At 46.5% G+C, this 18,054-nt stretch overlaps 1 protein-coding gene across 3 annotated transcripts in view; it reads right to left on the reverse strand.

The window, feature by feature from the left end:
• The window catches only part of sorbs2 (sorbin and SH3 domain containing 2), a 230,215-nt gene that overhangs the window by 69,022 nt on the left and 143,139 nt on the right, over positions 1-18,054 (reverse strand). For all 3 annotated transcript variants that reach the window (XM_033018570.1, XM_033018571.1, XM_033018572.1), the window contains exons 12-13: positions 11,504-11,587; positions 8,389-8,454 (exon numbers count right to left, since the gene is read on the reverse strand). In XM_033018570.1, coding sequence (XP_032874461.1) covers positions 8,389-8,454; positions 11,504-11,587 — 150 coding nt within the window. The remainder of the gene's footprint in view (positions 1-8,388; positions 8,455-11,503; positions 11,588-18,054) is intronic.

Genomic DNA, 18,054 nt, shown 5'->3' on the forward strand with positions numbered 1-18,054 from the left:
AGGAATGGGTGATGTTTCGGTAAAGTTTGTTCAGTGCTGTTCAATTCACATCTACCCCATTGCAGACATTGGACTTTATCTCTGTAACTGATGTGCTACAATGCTGAGAACTATATTCTGCACTCTGTATCTTCCCCTTTGCTTTACCTACTGTACGAAAGTTTGGCTTAATTGCGTCTACAGTATGTATCTATTCTATCTATGTCAGCCTAACTTGCCCACACTGACCAACATGTCCCACCTACACTAGTCCCACCTGCCTGCGTTTGGCCCATATCCCTCTAAACCTGTCCTGCCTCTTGCCCGGAGTAGGGAAATCGAGGACCAGAGGACATAGGTTCAAGGTGAAGGGGAGAAGATTTAATGGGAATCCGAGGGGTAACTTTTTCTACACAGAGGGTGGGTGGATGGAACAAGCTGCCAGAGGAGGTAGTTCAGGCTGGGACTATCTCATTGTTTAAGATACAGTTAGACAGGAATATGGATAAGAAAGGTTTGGAGGGATTTGGACCAAGCGCAGGCAAGTGGGACTAGTGTAGCTGGGACATTGTTGGCCGATGTGGGCAAGTTGGGCCGAAGGGCCTCTTTTTACACTGTATCACTCGATAACTCTATCCATGTACCTGTCCAAATGTTTCTTAAATGCTGCAATAGTTCCACACACCCACCACCCTTCGTGTAAAAAAAGTTCCCCTCAGGTTAAAGATATCTTTCAATTCAATTGAATACTCAGAAATAGCATGGATATTAGAAGCTCTTAGCTCAATGCTCGTCATTGACTGACGGTGACAATGTACTACTGAAACATTGTGTGCCATTGCATCATTTATAACCATATAACCATATAACAATTACAGCATGGAAACAGGCCATCTTGACCCTTCTAGTCCGTGCCGAACACGTATTCTCCCCTAGTCCCATATACCTGCGCTCAGACCATAACCCTCCATTCTTTTCCCGTCCATATAACTATCCAATTTATTTTTAAATGATAAAAACGAACCTGCCTCCACCACCTTCCCTGGAAGCTCATTCCACACAGCCACCACTCTCTGAGTAAAGAAGTTCCCCCTCATGTTACCCCTGAACTTTAGTCCCTTAATTCTCAAGTCATGTCCCCTTGTTTGAATCTTCCCTACTCTCAGTGGGAAAAGCTTATCCACGTCAACGCTGTCTATCCCTCTCATCATTTTAAAGACCTCTATCAAGTCCCCCCTTAACCTTCTGCGCTCTAAAGAATAAAGCCCTAACTTGTTCAACCTTTCTCTGTAACTTAGTTGCTGAAACCCAGGCAACATTCTAGTAAATCTCCTCTGTACTCTCTCTATTTTGTTGACATCCTTCCTATAATTAGGCGACCAAAATTGTACACCATACTCCAGAATTGGCCTCACCAATGCCTTGTACAATTTTAACATTACATCCCAACTTCTATACTCAATGCTCTGATTTATAAAGGCCAGCACACCAAAAGCTTTCTTTACCACCATATCTACATGAGATTCCACTTTCAGGGAACTGTGCACAGTTATTCCCAGATCCCTCTGTTCACCTGCATTCTTCAATTCCCTACCATTTACCATGTACGTCTTATTTTGATTTGTCCTGCCAAGATGTAGCATCTCACACTCATCAGCATTAAACTCCATCTGCCATCTTTCAGCCCACTCTTCCAACTGGCATAAAGTCTCTCTGTAGACTTTGAAAATCTACTTCATTATCCACAACCCCACCTATCTTAGTATCATCTGCATACTTACTAATCCAATTTACCACACCATCATCCAGAACATTGATGTACATGACAAACAACAGTGGACCCAACACAGATCCCTGTGGCACCCCACTAGTCACTGGCCTCCAACCTGACAAACAACCATCCAACATTACTCTCTGGCATCTCTCAGTCAGCCACTGTTGAATCCATCTTGCTACTCCACCATTAATACCCAACCATTGAACCATCTTAACCAACCTTCCATGAGGAACCTTGTCAAAGGCCTTACTGAAGTCCATATATACAACATCCACTGCTTTACCCTCATCAATTTTCCGAGTAACCTCTTCAAAAAATTCAAGAAGATTAGTCAAACATGACCTTCCAGGCACAAATCCATGTTGACTGTTCCTAATCAGACCCTGTTTATCCAGATGCTTATATATATTATCTCTAAGTATCCTTTCCATTAATTTGCCCACCACTGACGTCAAACTAACAGGTCTATAATTGCTAGGTTTACTCTTAGACCCCTTTTTTTAACAATGGAACAACATACGCAGTACGCCAATCCTCCGGCACTATTCCCGTTTCTAATGACATTTGAAATATTTCTGTCATAGCCCCTGCTATTTCTACACTAACTTCCCTCAATGTCCTAGGGAATATCCTGTCCGGACCTGGAGACTTATCCACTTTTATATTTCTCAAAAGTGTCAGTACTTCCTCTTCTTTGAATCTCATAGTTTCCATAGCTACTCTACTTGTTTCCCTTACCTCACATAATTCAATATCCTTCTCCTTGGTGAATACCGAAGAAAAGAAATTGTTCAATATCTCCCCCCATCTCTTTTGGCTCTGCTGTCCACTCTGACTCTCTAATGGACCAATTTTATCCCTCGTTATCCTTTTGCTATTAATATAGCTGTAGAAACCCTTTGGATTTACTTTCACCTTACTTGCCAAAGCAACCTCACATCTTCTTTTAGCTTTTCTTAAGATTCTTTTTACATTCTTTATACTCCTCAAGCACCTCAATTACTCCTTGCTGCCTATAATTATTGTAGATCTCCCTCTTTTTCCGAACCGTGTCCAATTTCCCTTGAAAACCAGGGCTCTTTCCAATTTTTACTATTTCCTTTCAACCGAACAGGGACATAAAGATTCTGTACTCTTAAAATTTCACCTTTAAATGTACTCCATTTCTCTTCCACATATATTGAAACTAATGGTATTGTGATCACTGGTCCCGAACTGTTCCCCAACGCATACTTCTGCCACCTGACCCGCCTCATTTCCTAACAGGAGGTCCAGCACCGCCCCTTCTCTAGTAGGTACTTCTATGTATTGCTGCAAAAAACTATCCTGCACACATTTTACAAACTCCAACCCATCCAGCCCATTTACAGAATGTGTTTCCCAGTCTATGTGTGGAAAATTGAAATCTCCCACAATCACTACCTTGTGCTTACTACTAATATCTGCAATCTCCTTACATGTTTGCTCTTCCAATTCTCGCTCCCCATTTGGCGGTCTATAATACACCCCTATAAGTGTTGCTACCCCTTTCCCATTTCTCAGTTCCACCCAAATAGCCTCCCTAGACGAGCCCTCTAATCTATCCTGCCAAAGCACTGCTGTAATATCTTCCCTGATAAGCAATGCAACACCTCCACCTCTTGCCCCTCCAATTCTATCACACCTGAAGCAACGAAATCCTGGAATATTTAGTTTCCAATCACAGCCTTCCTGCAACCATGTTTCACTGATCGCCACAACATCATACCTCCAGGTGTCAATCCAGGCTCTAAGTTCATCCACCTTTCTTACAATGCTCCTAGCATTAAAATATACACATTTAAGAAACCCACCCTCTCTTATTCTCTGTTTATTGTCTTTTTCTTCTCTCTCCCCTACATTTGGGGTCAGAGTGCTACCATTCTCTGCCTCCTGCCTCACACACTGACTGCTAGCTTTCCCTATTTGAGTCCCTCCCCCCAACCATACTAGTTTAAAGTCTCCCCAGTAGCCTTTGCAAATCTCCCCGCCAGGATATTGGTCCCCCTCAAGTTCAAGTGCAACCCGTCCTTTCTGTACAGGTCGCACCTTCCCCAAAAGAGGTCCCAATGATCCAGAAACTTGAATCCATACCCACTGCACCATTCCCTCATCCACTCATTTATCCTCCACCTCGCTCCATTCCTACTCTCACTGTCAGCGTGGCACAGGCAGTAAGTCCTGAGATTATTACCTTTGCAGTCCTTCTCCTTAACTCTCTACCTAACTCCCTAAATTCTTCTTTCAGGACCTCTTCTCTTTTTTTACCTATGTCGTTGGTACCTATATGTACCACAACCTCAGGCTCCTCTCCCTCCCATTTCAGGATTTCTTGGACCTGTTCAGACACATCCCTGACCCTGGCACCAGGGAGGCAAACTACCATCCGGGTCTCCTGTCTGCGTCCACAGAATCGCCTATCCGACCCCCTGACTATAGAGTCCCCTATTACAATTGCCCTCCTCTTCTTTTCCTTATTTGAAGGCTGTTCTTCTTAGTACTGCAAAACAATAATCCCTTAATGGTACGAAGGTGCTTTATACATCCAGGTCACCCTATAGAGAAAAGGAGGTCTCTATTTCAGCGCTGTGTTTTGTATGAAAGTTGTCCAGAACCAGGGGCCACGGTTCAAGAATAAGGAGTAAGCCATTTAGAACGGAGACGAGGAAACACTTTTTCTCACAGAGAGTTGTGAGTCTATGGAATTCTCTGCCTCAGGTGGAGGCAGGTTCTCTGGATACTTTCAAGAGATGGCTAGATAGGGCTCTGGGCAAGAAAAATATGAGGTGGTGTTCCTCCAATTTGCGTTGGGCCTCACTCTGACAATGGAGGAGGCCCAGGACAGAAATGTCAGTGTGGGGATGGGAGGGGGAGTTAAAGTGTTGTGCAACCTAATAGGCCACTAGAGGGCGTGATAGGTTCAGCTCACCACCAGCGTAGACGGCAAGCAAATTTTAAATATCAGTGTAATAATTTGTGTTCTACTGCACAGATTGCCCACGTGGAAATTCTGTTAAGCTTTCTGTCTATTCTGTTCTCTGGATCCTTTCAAGAGGGAGCTTGATAGGGCTCTTAAAGATAGCGGAGTCAGGGGAGATGGGGAGAAGGCAGGGACAGGGTACTGATTGGGGACGATCAGCCATGATCACATTGAATGGCGGTGCTGGCTTGAAGGGCCGAATGGCCTACTCCTGCACCTATTGTCTATTGAATTCCAGTATCTTTTGGCTGTGAGTTATGTTCAGTCTTAAGTCTTTTAGTTGTAACGCCATAGTTTTCTGTTTTGTTAGTTGGCATATGTTGAGTTTTAGTTAAGGTCTGCAGATATATTAATGCTTGGCTTATAACACCTTATAATAATAATAATAATAATAATAATAATAATAATAATAATAATAATAATAATAATAATAATAATAATAATAATAATAAATACTTTATTGATCCCCTCAGGGAAATTCAGATGTCCAGAAGCCAACAACCAACAAACCCACACATTCAGAACGAAAGCAGACAAGAAATACATAAAATACAATATGGATAATACCTGAAAGCAATAAATACTTAAAAAGACCCAATAATGAACAATTAAAAGTGCAAAGCATCCCCATACAGCCTAGCGGTCAGTATTATAAAATCTAATGGCTGCAGGGGTGAAGGATCTCCTGAACCGCTCTGTACTACAGCGCAGGGAGAGGAGCCGGTTGTTGTTGTTCCGTGTGCTCCTCTGACCCTCCAGAGTTTCATGGAGGGGGTGCCCGGAGTTGTTGAGGATGACCTGCACCTTGCTCCTCATACACCTCTCAAGCACGACCACCAGGGTCCACTCTCCCCCCCCCCCCCCCCCCCCCCCCCACCCAGCACTGAGCTGGCTTGTTTCACCAGCTTGTCCAACTTCTTGCTGTTTTTAGCACTGATGTTGTTACCCTAGCAGACAACAGCATAGAAGATGCCACTTGCAACCACAGTACGGTAATACAAGTACAGTATTACATTGTATAACCATTGTGCCTAAAGATAAAGTTTTAAATATTATTACTAGATTCGTAAAACTCATGTTCATAAGTGATAGAAGCAGAGTCAGGCCATTCGGCCCATCTAGTCTACACCACTATTGAATCATGGCTGATCTACGTCTCCCTCCTAACCCCATTCTCCTGCCTTCTCCCCATAACCCCTGACACCCGTACTAATCAAGAATCTATCTATCTCTGCCATAAAAATATCCATTGACCTGTTCCTCCACAGCCTTCTGTGGTAAAGAATTCTACAGATTCACCACCCTCTGCCTAAAGACTTATCCTAAGGATTAAGAACAGTGACCCTACAGGGAGAAAAGGGGAGAGAATAGAGGACTTTGTAGAAAGTGGAAATGTTCATGAGATCCAACAAATTTATCCTCTAATTCAAGCCAAGGTATTTTATAGTTAGGTCCACGGATAACCAGCTATTCACAGTGTAATATATAGTAGTTTAGTTTAGAGATACAGCGCGGGAACAGGCCCTTCGGCCCACCGAGTCCTTGCCGGCCAGCTATCCCCGCACACTAACACTATCCTACACACACTAGGGACAATTTACAATTATACCAAGTCAATTAACCTACAAACCTGTACGTCTTTGGATTGTGGGAGGAAACCGGAGCACCCGGAGATAAAACCCACGCAGGTCACAGGGAGAACGTACAAACTCCGTACAGACAGCACCCGCAGTCAGGATTGAACCCGGGTCGCTGGTGCTGTGAGGCGGCAACTCTACTGCTGTGCCACCGTTGTCTCATAGAACATAGAACAGGAACAGGCCCTTCGGCCCACAATGTCCATGCTGAACATGATGCCAAGTTAACGACTCGTCGGTTGCCTGCGTGCACATGATCTTCAGAGATGCTGCCTGAGCCGCTGAGTTACTACAGCATTTTATGTCTATCTGAGGGTGCAGAGAAGATTTACGAGGATGTTGCCAGGACTCGAGGGTCTGAACTATAGGGAGAGGTTGAGCAGGCTGGGACTCCATTCCCTGCACACCCTCGTGCCGATCTAAAAGCCACTTGAATGCCATTATATCGTACCCGCTTGCACCACCACCCCTGGCACCTGCTGCCTGACCGACTGAGTTACTCCAGCATCTTTGAGTTTTTCTTGTAAGCCAGCATCTGCAGTTCCTGGTGTGTCTGCGCCAGTTCCATTCACCCAACACTTTCCATCTGTCTTTCTAAACTTACCCCATCCATGTACCTGCCTAAATGTTTCTCAAACGTTGCCTCAACTACCTCCTCCGGCAGCTTGTTCCACATACCCCCCACCCTTTGTGTGAAAAAGTTACCCCTCAGGTTCCTATTCAATCTCTCGTGTGTTCTCCTCATTCTCGATTCCCCTACTCTGGACAAGACTGTCAGTACGTCCACCCGATCTATACCTCTCATGTTTTTGAGCACCTCTATAAGATCACCGTGTATAGTCTTTCCGCTGACTGGTTAGCACGCAACAAAAGCTTTCCTCTGTACCTTGGTACACGTGACAATAAACTAAACTCAAACCCCTCATCCTCCTGCGTTCCAAGGAATAAAGCCCCAGCCTGCTCAACCTCTCCCTATAGTTCAACATTCCTGGCAACATCCTCGTAAATCTTCCATGCACCCTTATGGGCCTGTCCCACTTACGCGACTTTTTCGGCAACTGCCGGCACCCGTCATATGTCGTTGCAGGTCGCCGAAGATTTTCAACGTTGAAAAATCCAGCGGCGACCAGAACAGGGTACGACTCTTTGGGCGACTACTCACGACCGTACAGGCTTCAACCCGCGACATGTCGCCATGGTGTCGCCTGTATGGTCGTGAGCAGTCGCCCAAAGAGCCGTAGTGTCTTTCTGGTCACCGCTGGATTTTCAACAAGTTGAAAATTTTCGGCGACATGGAATAACGAAAAAGTCGCATAAGTTGGACAGGCCCATAAGATGGATACAAAATGCTGGAGTAAATCAGCGGGTCAGGCAGCATCTCTGGAGAGAAGGAATGGGTGATGTTTCGGGTCGAGACCATTCTTCAGACAGCACCCTGCACCTTTTTCAAGCTTGACAATAAGGATAAAGGTAATGTTACCCCTCAGGTTCCTATTCAATCTTTCCCCCATCGACCTACGTATGTCCTCTGGTTCTCGATTCAGTTCGCAATAACCAACCTGATCTCCCGGTGGCTCAGCACTTCAACTCCCCCTCCCTTTCCAAATCCGACCTTTCTGTCCTGGGCCTCCTCCATGGCCAGAGTGAGTCCCACCGCAAATTGGAGGAGCAGCACCTCGTATTTCACTTGGGTAGTTTACACCCCAGCGGCATGAACATTGACTTCTACAATTTCAGGTAGTCCCTCCTTCCCCTCCCCTTCCCAGCTCTCCCACGTCCTACTGTCACCGCCTCTTCCTTTCTTTTTCCCGCCCTCCCCCCCACCCCGACATCAGTCTGAAGAAGGGCCTCGACCCGAAACGCCGCCTATTCCTTCGCTCCATAGATGCTGCTGCACCCGCGGAGTTTCTCCGGCATTTTTGTCTACTTTTCAGCATCTGCAGTTCTTTCTTAAACATAAAGATAAAAGACGTTGAGGACAACGAGCCGGCAGTTACCTTCATGTTTTCAGGCAGAGTATGGGGAGTGTTTTCTGGCAGGTAATCCAAGAGCGTTTTAGGAGGCTGATGACAAGCAGAGGTGAGGAGGTGTGGAGAAAGCCAGAAGGCATCAAATGGAAAAGGTGACAAGGTTAAACGTGAGAGAGTAACAGCACAGAAATGAAAACAGAATGAGAATGAGAGAGCGGAAGTGTTGATCTTATGTACACAATGTATTAAATCACAGGGGGAATAGATCGGGTAGATGCACACAATCTCTTGCCCAGAGCTGGGGAATTCGAGGACCATAGATAGGTTCAAGGTGAAGGGGAAAAGATATACCAGTACTTCCAACAATAGACTGTGGAAAGGGGTAACTTTTTCCACACAGAGGGTGGTGGGTGTATGGAACGAGCTGCCAGAGGAGGTAGTTGGGGCTTGGACTATCCCAACGTTTAAGAAACAGTTAGACAGGTACATGGATAGGACAGGTTTGGGGGGATATGGACCAAGCGCAGGCGGGTGGGACTAGTGTAGCCGGGACATGTTGGCCATTGTGGGCAAGTTGGGCCGAAGGGCCTGTTTCCGCACTCCATGACTCTATGACTCCAAATAGAATGGGCAAAATAGATGTTATAAACAGTGGCGCAGCGGTAGAGTCGCTGCCTTACAGCGCCAAAGCTTTCGGGTTCGATCCTGACTACGGGTGCTGTCTCTGTATGAAGTCCCACCCCATTTCTTTTCCAGTTTCCCCCCCCCCTAAACTACAATGGATCTGAAGAAGGGTCCCAATCCGAAACGTCGCCTGTCCATTCCCTCCACAGTTGCTGCCCGACCTGCTGAGTCACTCCAGCACGATGTGTTTTGCTGAAGATTCCAGCATCTGCAGTTCCTTGTGTTTGGATAAGTGGGCGGTCATGGTGGCGCAGCGGTAGAGTTGCTGCCCTTGCAGCGCCGGAGACCCGGGTTCCACCCTGGCTACGGGCGCTGTCCGTACGGAGTTTGCACGTTTTCCCGTGATCTGCGTGGGTTTTCTCCGAGATCTACGGTTTCCTCCCACACTCCAAAGGCGTCCCGGTTTGTAGGTTAATTGTTTAGTTTTAGTATAGTTTAGAGATCCAGGGCGGAAACAGGCCCTTCGGCCCTCCATGTGCATGCCGACCATTGATCACCTGTTCACACTAGTTTACTAGCTAGGGCCAAACGGTGGCGCAGCGGTAGAGTTGCTGCCTCACAGCGCCCGAGACCCGGGTTCCATCCTGACTGCCGGTGCTGACTGTACGGAATTTGTACGTTCTCCCTGTGACAGTGTGGGTTTTCTCCAGGTGCTCAGGTTTCCCCCCCACACTCCAAAGACGTGCAGGATTATAGGATAGTTGGCTTCTGTAAATTGTCCCTCGTGTGTAGGATCGTGTTAGTGTACGGGTGATCGTTGGTCGGCGCGGACTCGTTGGGCCAAAGGGCCTGTTTCCCGGCTGTACCTCTAAACTAAACTAAACCAGACTACAAAATAGCAAAGACCGACTTCAAATTGAATTGAATTGCAAAATACAGTACGGAAACAGGCCTTTCGGCCCACCGAGTCCATGCCGACCATTGATCACCTGTTCAAAAACTAGTTCTATGTTATCCCACTTTCTCATCCACTCCCTGCACACTAGGGGCAATTAACACAGGGCCAATTAACCTACACACCAGCACGTCTTTGGGATGTGGGAAAAAACTGGAGTTCGTGGAAGAAACCCACGATGTCACAGGGAGAACGTGAAAACTCCACATAGACAGCAGTCAAGGTCAGGATGGAACCCGGGTCTCTGGAGCCGTGAGGCAGTGGCTCTACACGCTGCGTCACTGTTCCGACCGTATGAGGGAATACTTTGTACAGGAATTAATGATGAATTAGCAACTTGCGTTTGCGCAGCAATCATTCCTTTGACAGAAGATAGACACAAAATGCTGGAGTAACTCAGCGGAACAGGCAGCATCTTGGGATAGAAGGAGTGGGTGACGTTTCGGGTCGAGACCCTTTTTCAGACTGAGAGTAAGAGGAGTGGGAGAGACAGAGATATGGGAGAGTAAGGTGTGAAAACGAGAGATCAAAGGGGATGAGGGATCAAGGAAAATGTAGAACAGATCGTTGTTAGCCAGGCGAAGGTGACAACGAGGAGAAAAAAGGTAAAATTTAATCAGGAGGACAATCAGACTGGTGGGAGAACTAGAATGGGGGAGGGATGGAGAGAGAGGGAAAGCAAGGGCTATTTGAAGTTAGAGAAGTCAATACTCATGCCGCTGGGGTGTAGGGTTGCCAACTGTCGGGACATCCCGCATATTGGGCTAAATTGGTTTGTCCCATACAGGACCGCCCTTGTCCCGTATTTGACTGCTACTACTCGGGTCGAGGGGACTGTCTGGTCGGAGCGCCGCGTCCGGCCCTGCCTCACCCGTCCCGATGTAGTGCAGCCCATGGAGTGCAGCAGCAGCAGCAACGCCTCGCCCGTGGCCCCGTCGGTCGGCAGCCCGGCCAGCTGTCCGACCTTTGGACCTTCGCTTACCACCGACACCACCACCCCTCCTTCTCATGGCCAATCATTGGTTTGTGAGTTGGATGGGGCGCCGGACTTTGCGTGTAGCTGAACGCAAAGCCCAGCCGGTGGGCCGGCTGAGGAGTTTCTCAGCGGGCCAGCTGAGGAAAACTCCTCAGCTGGCCCGCCGGCTGGGCTTTGTACGCAGTCCAGCACCCGGGTCAACTCATCATTCACCCAGCCACAGCCGAGTCGGTCAACGAATTGCCGTCAGGAATGTTTCCCGTATTTTGACCTTTTGTCCCTTATTTGGGAATGAGGAAGTTGGCAACCCTACTGTTGTGTAAGCTACCCGAGCGAAATATGAGGTGCTGTTCCTCCAATTTGCGCTGGGCCTCACTCTGACCATGGAGGAGGCCCAGGACAGAAAGGTCAGTGTGGGAATGGGAGGGAGAGTTAAAGTGTTTAGCAACCGGGAGATCAGGTAGGTCCAGGCGGACTGAGCGGAGGTGTTCGGCGAAAGTGCGTACAATTTGCCCCTTTGCAATTAATTACAATTTTAATGAGCTCTTTAAGAAACGCCGGACTCACACCATGCTCGCCTCACTTACCCGCCGTCCAAACTCCAGCTCTGAAAAGAATTTATACCAGGGCTCGTTTTCTAAATCTATTTCGTCTGGGTTTAGCCGCCCACTCTGAAGCAGAAGGTGAAAGGAAAAACAAAAGAGGAAAGGAATAGGAGAACTAAACAAAATGGGAACGTTCAAACACAGCAACTAAAAGCTCTGCAAACGCACACACAGTGGAGCGGCACGGTGGCGCAGCGGTAGAGTTGCTGCCTTACAGCGGCAGACACCCGGGTTCCATCCTGACTACGGGCGCTGTCTGTACGGGGTTTGTACCTTCTGCCCGTGACCTGCGTGGGTTTCCTCCAGGATCACCGGTTCCCTCCCACACTCCAAAGACATGCAGGTAGGTCAATTGGCTTCGGCCTAATTGTAAATTTGCCCCTAGGGTGCGTAGGGTAGTGTTAGTGTGCGGGGATCGCTGGTCGGTGCGGGCTCAAGGGAGCCGAAGGGCCTGTTTCTACGCTGTATCTCTAAACTAAACTAATCACAAAAACAAAAATATGAATCAAAAGCAAGTTGGGGTTGAAATAAATAAGGGGATAAATCAGGCCTTTTTTTCCCTTGCAGTAAAATGATTATATTTGCACAATTGTTGAGGAAAGAACTGCAGATGCTGGAAAAATCGAAGGTGGACAAAATACTGGAGAAACTCGGCGGGTGAGGCAGCGTCTATGGAGCGAAGGAATAGGTGATGTTTCGGGCCGAGACCTTTCTTCAGACAATTTGTACTTATACTTGTCTCATTTTGTATGGTTGTCAGTCAGTGCTTTCAGTTCCTATTAAAAGTGATCTTCTGTTTTTCTCCATCTGAACTGTGACTTCTGAACGGCAAAACAAAATGGAGCACAGTTCCTGTCCTGGGATCTCCTGTGTTGCCACCAGAGGGCAGCAAGCACAAAGGCCAGGCAGTGACACTTCGAAACACATGATGTGAATCTCACTCAGTTTTCCCCAAAGATCCTTGGTTTTCCCCATTGGAAACAGCAGTGGAATGAACATATGGCACAGAACAGTACTCAGCATAGGAACAATCCCTTCGGCCAACAATGTCTGTGCTGCACAGTGCGGCACGGTGGCAGAGCGGTACAGTTGCTGCTTTACAGCACCAGAGACCCGGGGGGTTTGATCCTGACCACGGGTGCTGTCTTTTTTTTTAGTTTAAAGCCCAGTCCCATGGTACGACATAATTCCAAGAGCACTCCCGAGATTTAAAAAAATCAAACTCGTGGTAAGCACGGAGAATGAACGTAGTGGGTACGTTGGAGCTTGGAGACGTCTCTTAGCGGCTCGTAACACTAATGGCAGGTACTCGGGAAGACTCGCTAACGGCAGGTAACCACGGGAAGACGCGCTAACGGCTGGTAAGCACGGGAAGACTCGTCAAGGTTTTTCAACATGTTGAAAAATGTCCACGAGAGCCCCGAGTACCGACGAGTGGCCATTACCGTAAATCTCCGAGTTCGAATCAGGGCAAACTCGGGAGAGCTCTTGGAATGAACTCGTACCGTGGGACAAGGGTTTTAGTTTAGAGATGCAGCGCGGAAACACCGGGTCCGCGCCGACCAGCGATCCCCGCATATTAACACTATCCTACACAAACTCGGGACAATTTTTACATTTACCAAGCTAATTACCCTACAAACCTGTACGTCTTTGGAGTGTGGGAGAAAACCCATGTAGGTCACGGGGAGAACGTACGAACTCCGTACAGACAGCACCCGTAGTCGGGATCGAACTCGGGTCTCCGGCGCTGCATTCGTTGTAAGGCAGCAACTCTACCGCTGCGCCACTGTGGGGCGCACTTTTCAAGTGGGGAGTTTGTACGTTCTCCCTGTGACCACGTGGGTTTCCTCTGGATGCTCTGGTTTCCTCCCAGATTGTGTGTGGATGGCTCAACTGTAATTGGGTATTGTCTTTCTGCTGACTGGTTAAGGGCCTGTCCCACTTTCACGACCTAATTCACGACCTCTGCCGAGTTTGGCCGTGACTCATACTCGCAGCATGGTCGTAGGTAGGTCATAGCAGGTCGTGATGCTAGTCGTAGGTACTCGTGGCCTCAAGTAGGTCGGGGCGTTTTTCTAGCCTGATAAAAAATGTCCACAAGTAAAAAAGGTTGTGAATTAGGTCGTGAAAGTGGGACAGGCCCTTAAGCGCGCACCAAAAGCCTTTCACTGTACACGTGACAATAAACTAAACTCGCAGTGGCACCGCGAGGACAACGGGCCTTCAAGGCCAAGATAAGACTCTATATTTTAAGAACGTTGACATCTAAAAGGTACGTGATTGTGCCAGAAACATGGCGACTCTTCGCGTAATGCCTGTGAAATCTAGCATGTTTCCACCGTACATCTCTGAAGACGCAGTAAATTGATGCAATCATAAAGAAAGCCCAACAGAGCCTCTACTTCGATGATTGCGGAGATGTGGTACGTCAATGAAGACTCTCTTGAACTTCTACAGGTGTACAGGTGTACAAGTGGTTGCGTCACGGCCAGGTTCAGCAACTCCAACTCCCAGGAACGAAGAAGACTGCAAAAAGTGGTGAACACTGCCCGCTCCATCACCAGTACTGACCTCCCCACCATCGAAGGGATCTACAGGAGTCACTGCCTCAAAAAAGGTACAGGAGCCTGAAAACTGTAACGTCCAGCTTCAGGAACAGCTCCTTCCCTACAGCCATCAGGCTATTAAGCACGACAACCTCCAATAAGCTTTGAACTACATAGACTTGGGGGCATTGGCTTTGTCTTTTTGCACTATTATTGTTTGTAGTTTTGTGTGTGTGTGTGTGTGTGTGTGTGTGTGTGTGTGTGTGTGTGTGTGTGTGTGTGTGTGTGTGTGTGTCTACATGTATATGTGTGTGTGTGTGTATGTATGTCTACATGTATATGTGTGTGTATATGTGTGTATATATGTGTTTGTATGTTTGTGTGTGTGCGTATATGTGTGTATATATGTGTTTGTATGCGTGAGTGTGTATATGTGTGTGTGTATATGTGTGTCTGTAAATGTGTGTGTGTATGTGTGTGGGTGTATTGTGTGTATGTGTGTGTGTGTATGTATGTCTACATGTATGTGTGTGTGGGTGTATGTGTGTGTGTGTATTTATGTCTACATGTATATGTGTGTGTGTATATGTGTGTGTGTATGTGTGTGTATTTGTGTGTGAGTGTATATGTGTGTGTGTATATATGTGTGTGTGTGTATGTATGTCTACATGTATATGTGTGTGTGTATGTGTGCGTGTGTGTGTATATGTGTGTGTGTGTCTGTAGGTCTACATGTGTGTGTGTGTCTGTGTGCGTGCCTGCTAGCGTGCATATATATATATAAATATATATATATAAATAAACAAGAAAAATAAATATATATATATAACACCGGTACTGGTGTATACCGGTATATTTGCGTGTTTGTGTGTGTGTATATATATATATATATATATATAAAATAAACAAGAAAAATAAATTCTATATATTTATGTATATAAACCTTTTTTTCTCGGTTATTATATTGTTTACAATGCACTATGTTTACATATTCTGTTGTGCTGCTACAAGTAAGAATGTCATTGTTCCATTTCGGGACATATATGACAATTAAACACTTTTGACTAGTCTTCACAACTGTTACGCTCTGGTGCTTATCCTTATGCAAGGTAAGATTGTATTTAATTGTATGCAAAACAAAGAATGTCACTGTATCTTGGCACACGTGACTATAAAGTACCATTGAACCAGGCACACTGAATAGGTTTCTTCTAGCAATAAACTGAGGAAATGTTACACCGAGTGGATTCTTTAAGGCTGCACACACAAGTATCCCCGCTTTTCAAACTAAATCATTACATTATTATTCAAAGTTTAAGAATAAAGGGCCTGTCCCACTGTATGAGGTAATTCAAGAGTTCTCCCGAGTTTTCCCCTGATTCGAACTTGGAGAATGTCCGTAGCGGATCCGTAGGAGTTCGTGGATGTCTCGTAGCGGCTCGTACCAGTAAAAAGTAACCATTTTTTTCATCACGAGTATTTTTTCACTCGTGGACATTTTTCACAGTGTTGAAAAAACGTCACGAGTTTACCGGATTTCCCGAGTACCTACCGTTACTCGTACGAGCCGCGATGTAACATCCACGAACTCCTACGGACCCGCTACGGACATTCTCCGAGTTCAAATCAGCGGAAAACTCGGGAGAACTCTTGAATTACCTCGTACTGTGGGACAGGGGCTTAAGGGTTTGGCATTTAGAACGGAGATGAGGAAACACTTTTTCACCCAGAGAGTTATGAGTCTGTGGAATTCTCTGCCTCAGAAGGCAATGGAGGCCAATTCTCTGGATACTTTCAAGAGAGAGTTAGATAGAGCTCTTAAAGATAGCGGAGTCAGGGGATATGGGGACAATAATAATAATAATAAATTAATTTGTATAGCACATTTAAAAACAACTCACGTTGACCAAAGTGCTGTACATCAGTGCAGATACTAATGTGCTACATACAATGGTACACAGACCTAACAATACATACATAAACTGTTTACAGCGCCCCCTCAGAGGAGCTCAAAAACGCTAGGTTGTAGAAATAGGTTTTGAGTCGTGATTTAAAGGAGTCGATAGAGGGGGCAGTTCTGATGAGGAGGGGGATGCTATTCCACAGTCTAGGTGCTGCTACGCAAAAGCGCGGCCACCCCCTGAGCTTAAACCTAGACCGCGGGATAGTCAGTAGCCCCAAGTTGGCCGACCTGAGGGACCTGGAGGTAGAATGGCAGGTTAGAAATGTTTTGATATGGGGGGGTGGGGGGCAAGCCCGTTAAAGGCTTTGTAAACGTATTAGAGGAGCTTGAAGTTGATTCTATACTGTACTGGGAGCCAGTGGAGAGAGGCCAGGATCAGGGTGATGTGGCCCCTTTTACGGGCACCCGAGAAGGCAGGAACGAGGTACTGATTGTGGATGATCAGCCATGATCACACTGAATAGCAGTGCTGGCTTGAAGGGCCGAATGGCCTACTCCTGTCTATTGTCTATTAGTTGAAGCTAGAGGGAGAAAGTTTAAAGGAGATGTGCGGGGCAAGCCAATGTTTCACACAGAGTGTAGTGAGTGAGGGCCCTGAACGCGCTGCCAGGGGTGGTGGGGACAGACACCATAGTGGTGTGTAAGAGGCTTCTAAATCGGCACATGGATATGCAGGGAATGGAGGGGTGTGGATTATGCACAGGCAGAGGGCATTAGTTACATTTGGCATCATTTTCAGCAGGAACATTGTGGGCCGAAGGGTCTGTTCCCGTGATATACTGTTCCATGGTCTATTTGTGATATGAATCAAGTATTCTATCCCCTGCTCACCATAACTGGAGTGGAAGGTGTCAGCTTGATTCATCATTTATTTATTTTTGCACTATAATTGTTTGTTTTTACGTGTATGTTTGTGGCTCGGCACTTTAACTCCCCCTCCTATTCCCAATCTGACCTTACTGTCCCGGGCCTCCTCCACTGTCAGAGTGAGGCCCGGCGCAAATTGGAGGAACAGCAACTCATATTTCGCTTGGGTAGTTTACACCCCAGCGGTATGAATATTGACTTCTCTAACTTCAGATAGCCCTTGCTTTCTCCCTCTCTCTCCATCCCTGTCCCCTTCCCAGTTCTCCCACCAGTCTTACTGTCTCCGACTACATTCTATCTTTGTCCCGCCCCCTCCCCTGACATCAGTCTGAAGAAGGGTCTCGACCCGAAACGTTGCCATTTCTTCTCTCCTGATATGCTGCCTGTCCTGCTGAGTTACTCCAGCATTTTGTGCCTATATATATATATATATATATAGACACAAAATATATATACATACACACTGAACTATTTTTGTTTATTATATTATTCATATGTTCATTAGTCATATGAGCAGAAATAGGCAATTCAGCCTTTGAGTCTACTCTGCCATTCAATCGTGGCTGATCTATCTCTCCCTCTCAACCCCATTCTCCTGCCTTCTCCCCGTAACCCCTGACACTAGTACTAATCAAGAATCTATCAATCTCAGTTCTGTTTAGTTCAGTTTATTGTCACGTGTACAGAAAAGGCTTTTGGCACATTGGACATTGGCCTTCATCAGTCAGAGTATTGAGTATAGAGGTTGGGAGGTCATGTTGCAGTTGTATAAGACGTTGGTGAGACTGCATTTAGAGTATTGTGTTCAGTTCTGGGCACCATGTTATAGGAAAGATTTTGTCAAGCTGGAAAGGGTTCAGAAAAGATTTACGAGGATGTTGCCAGAACTAGAGGGTGTGAGCTATTGGGAGAGGTTGAGCAGGCTGGGTCTCTATTCCTTGGCGCGCAGGAGGATGAGGGGTGATTTTATAGAGGTGTATAAAATCATGAGAGGAATAGACCAGGTAGATGCATAGAATCTCTTGCCCAGAGTAGGGGAATCGAGGACCAGAGGACATAGGTTCAAGGTGAAGGGGGAAAGATTTGATAGGATACCTTTTTCCACACAAAGGGTGGTGGGTGTATGGAACAAATTGCCAGAGGAGGTCGGTGAG

Source organism: Amblyraja radiata, chromosome 3 (assembly GCF_010909765.2).
Source record: "Amblyraja radiata isolate CabotCenter1 chromosome 3, sAmbRad1.1.pri, whole genome shotgun sequence".
NCBI classification, from domain to species: Eukaryota; Metazoa; Chordata; class Chondrichthyes; order Rajiformes; family Rajidae; genus Amblyraja; species Amblyraja radiata.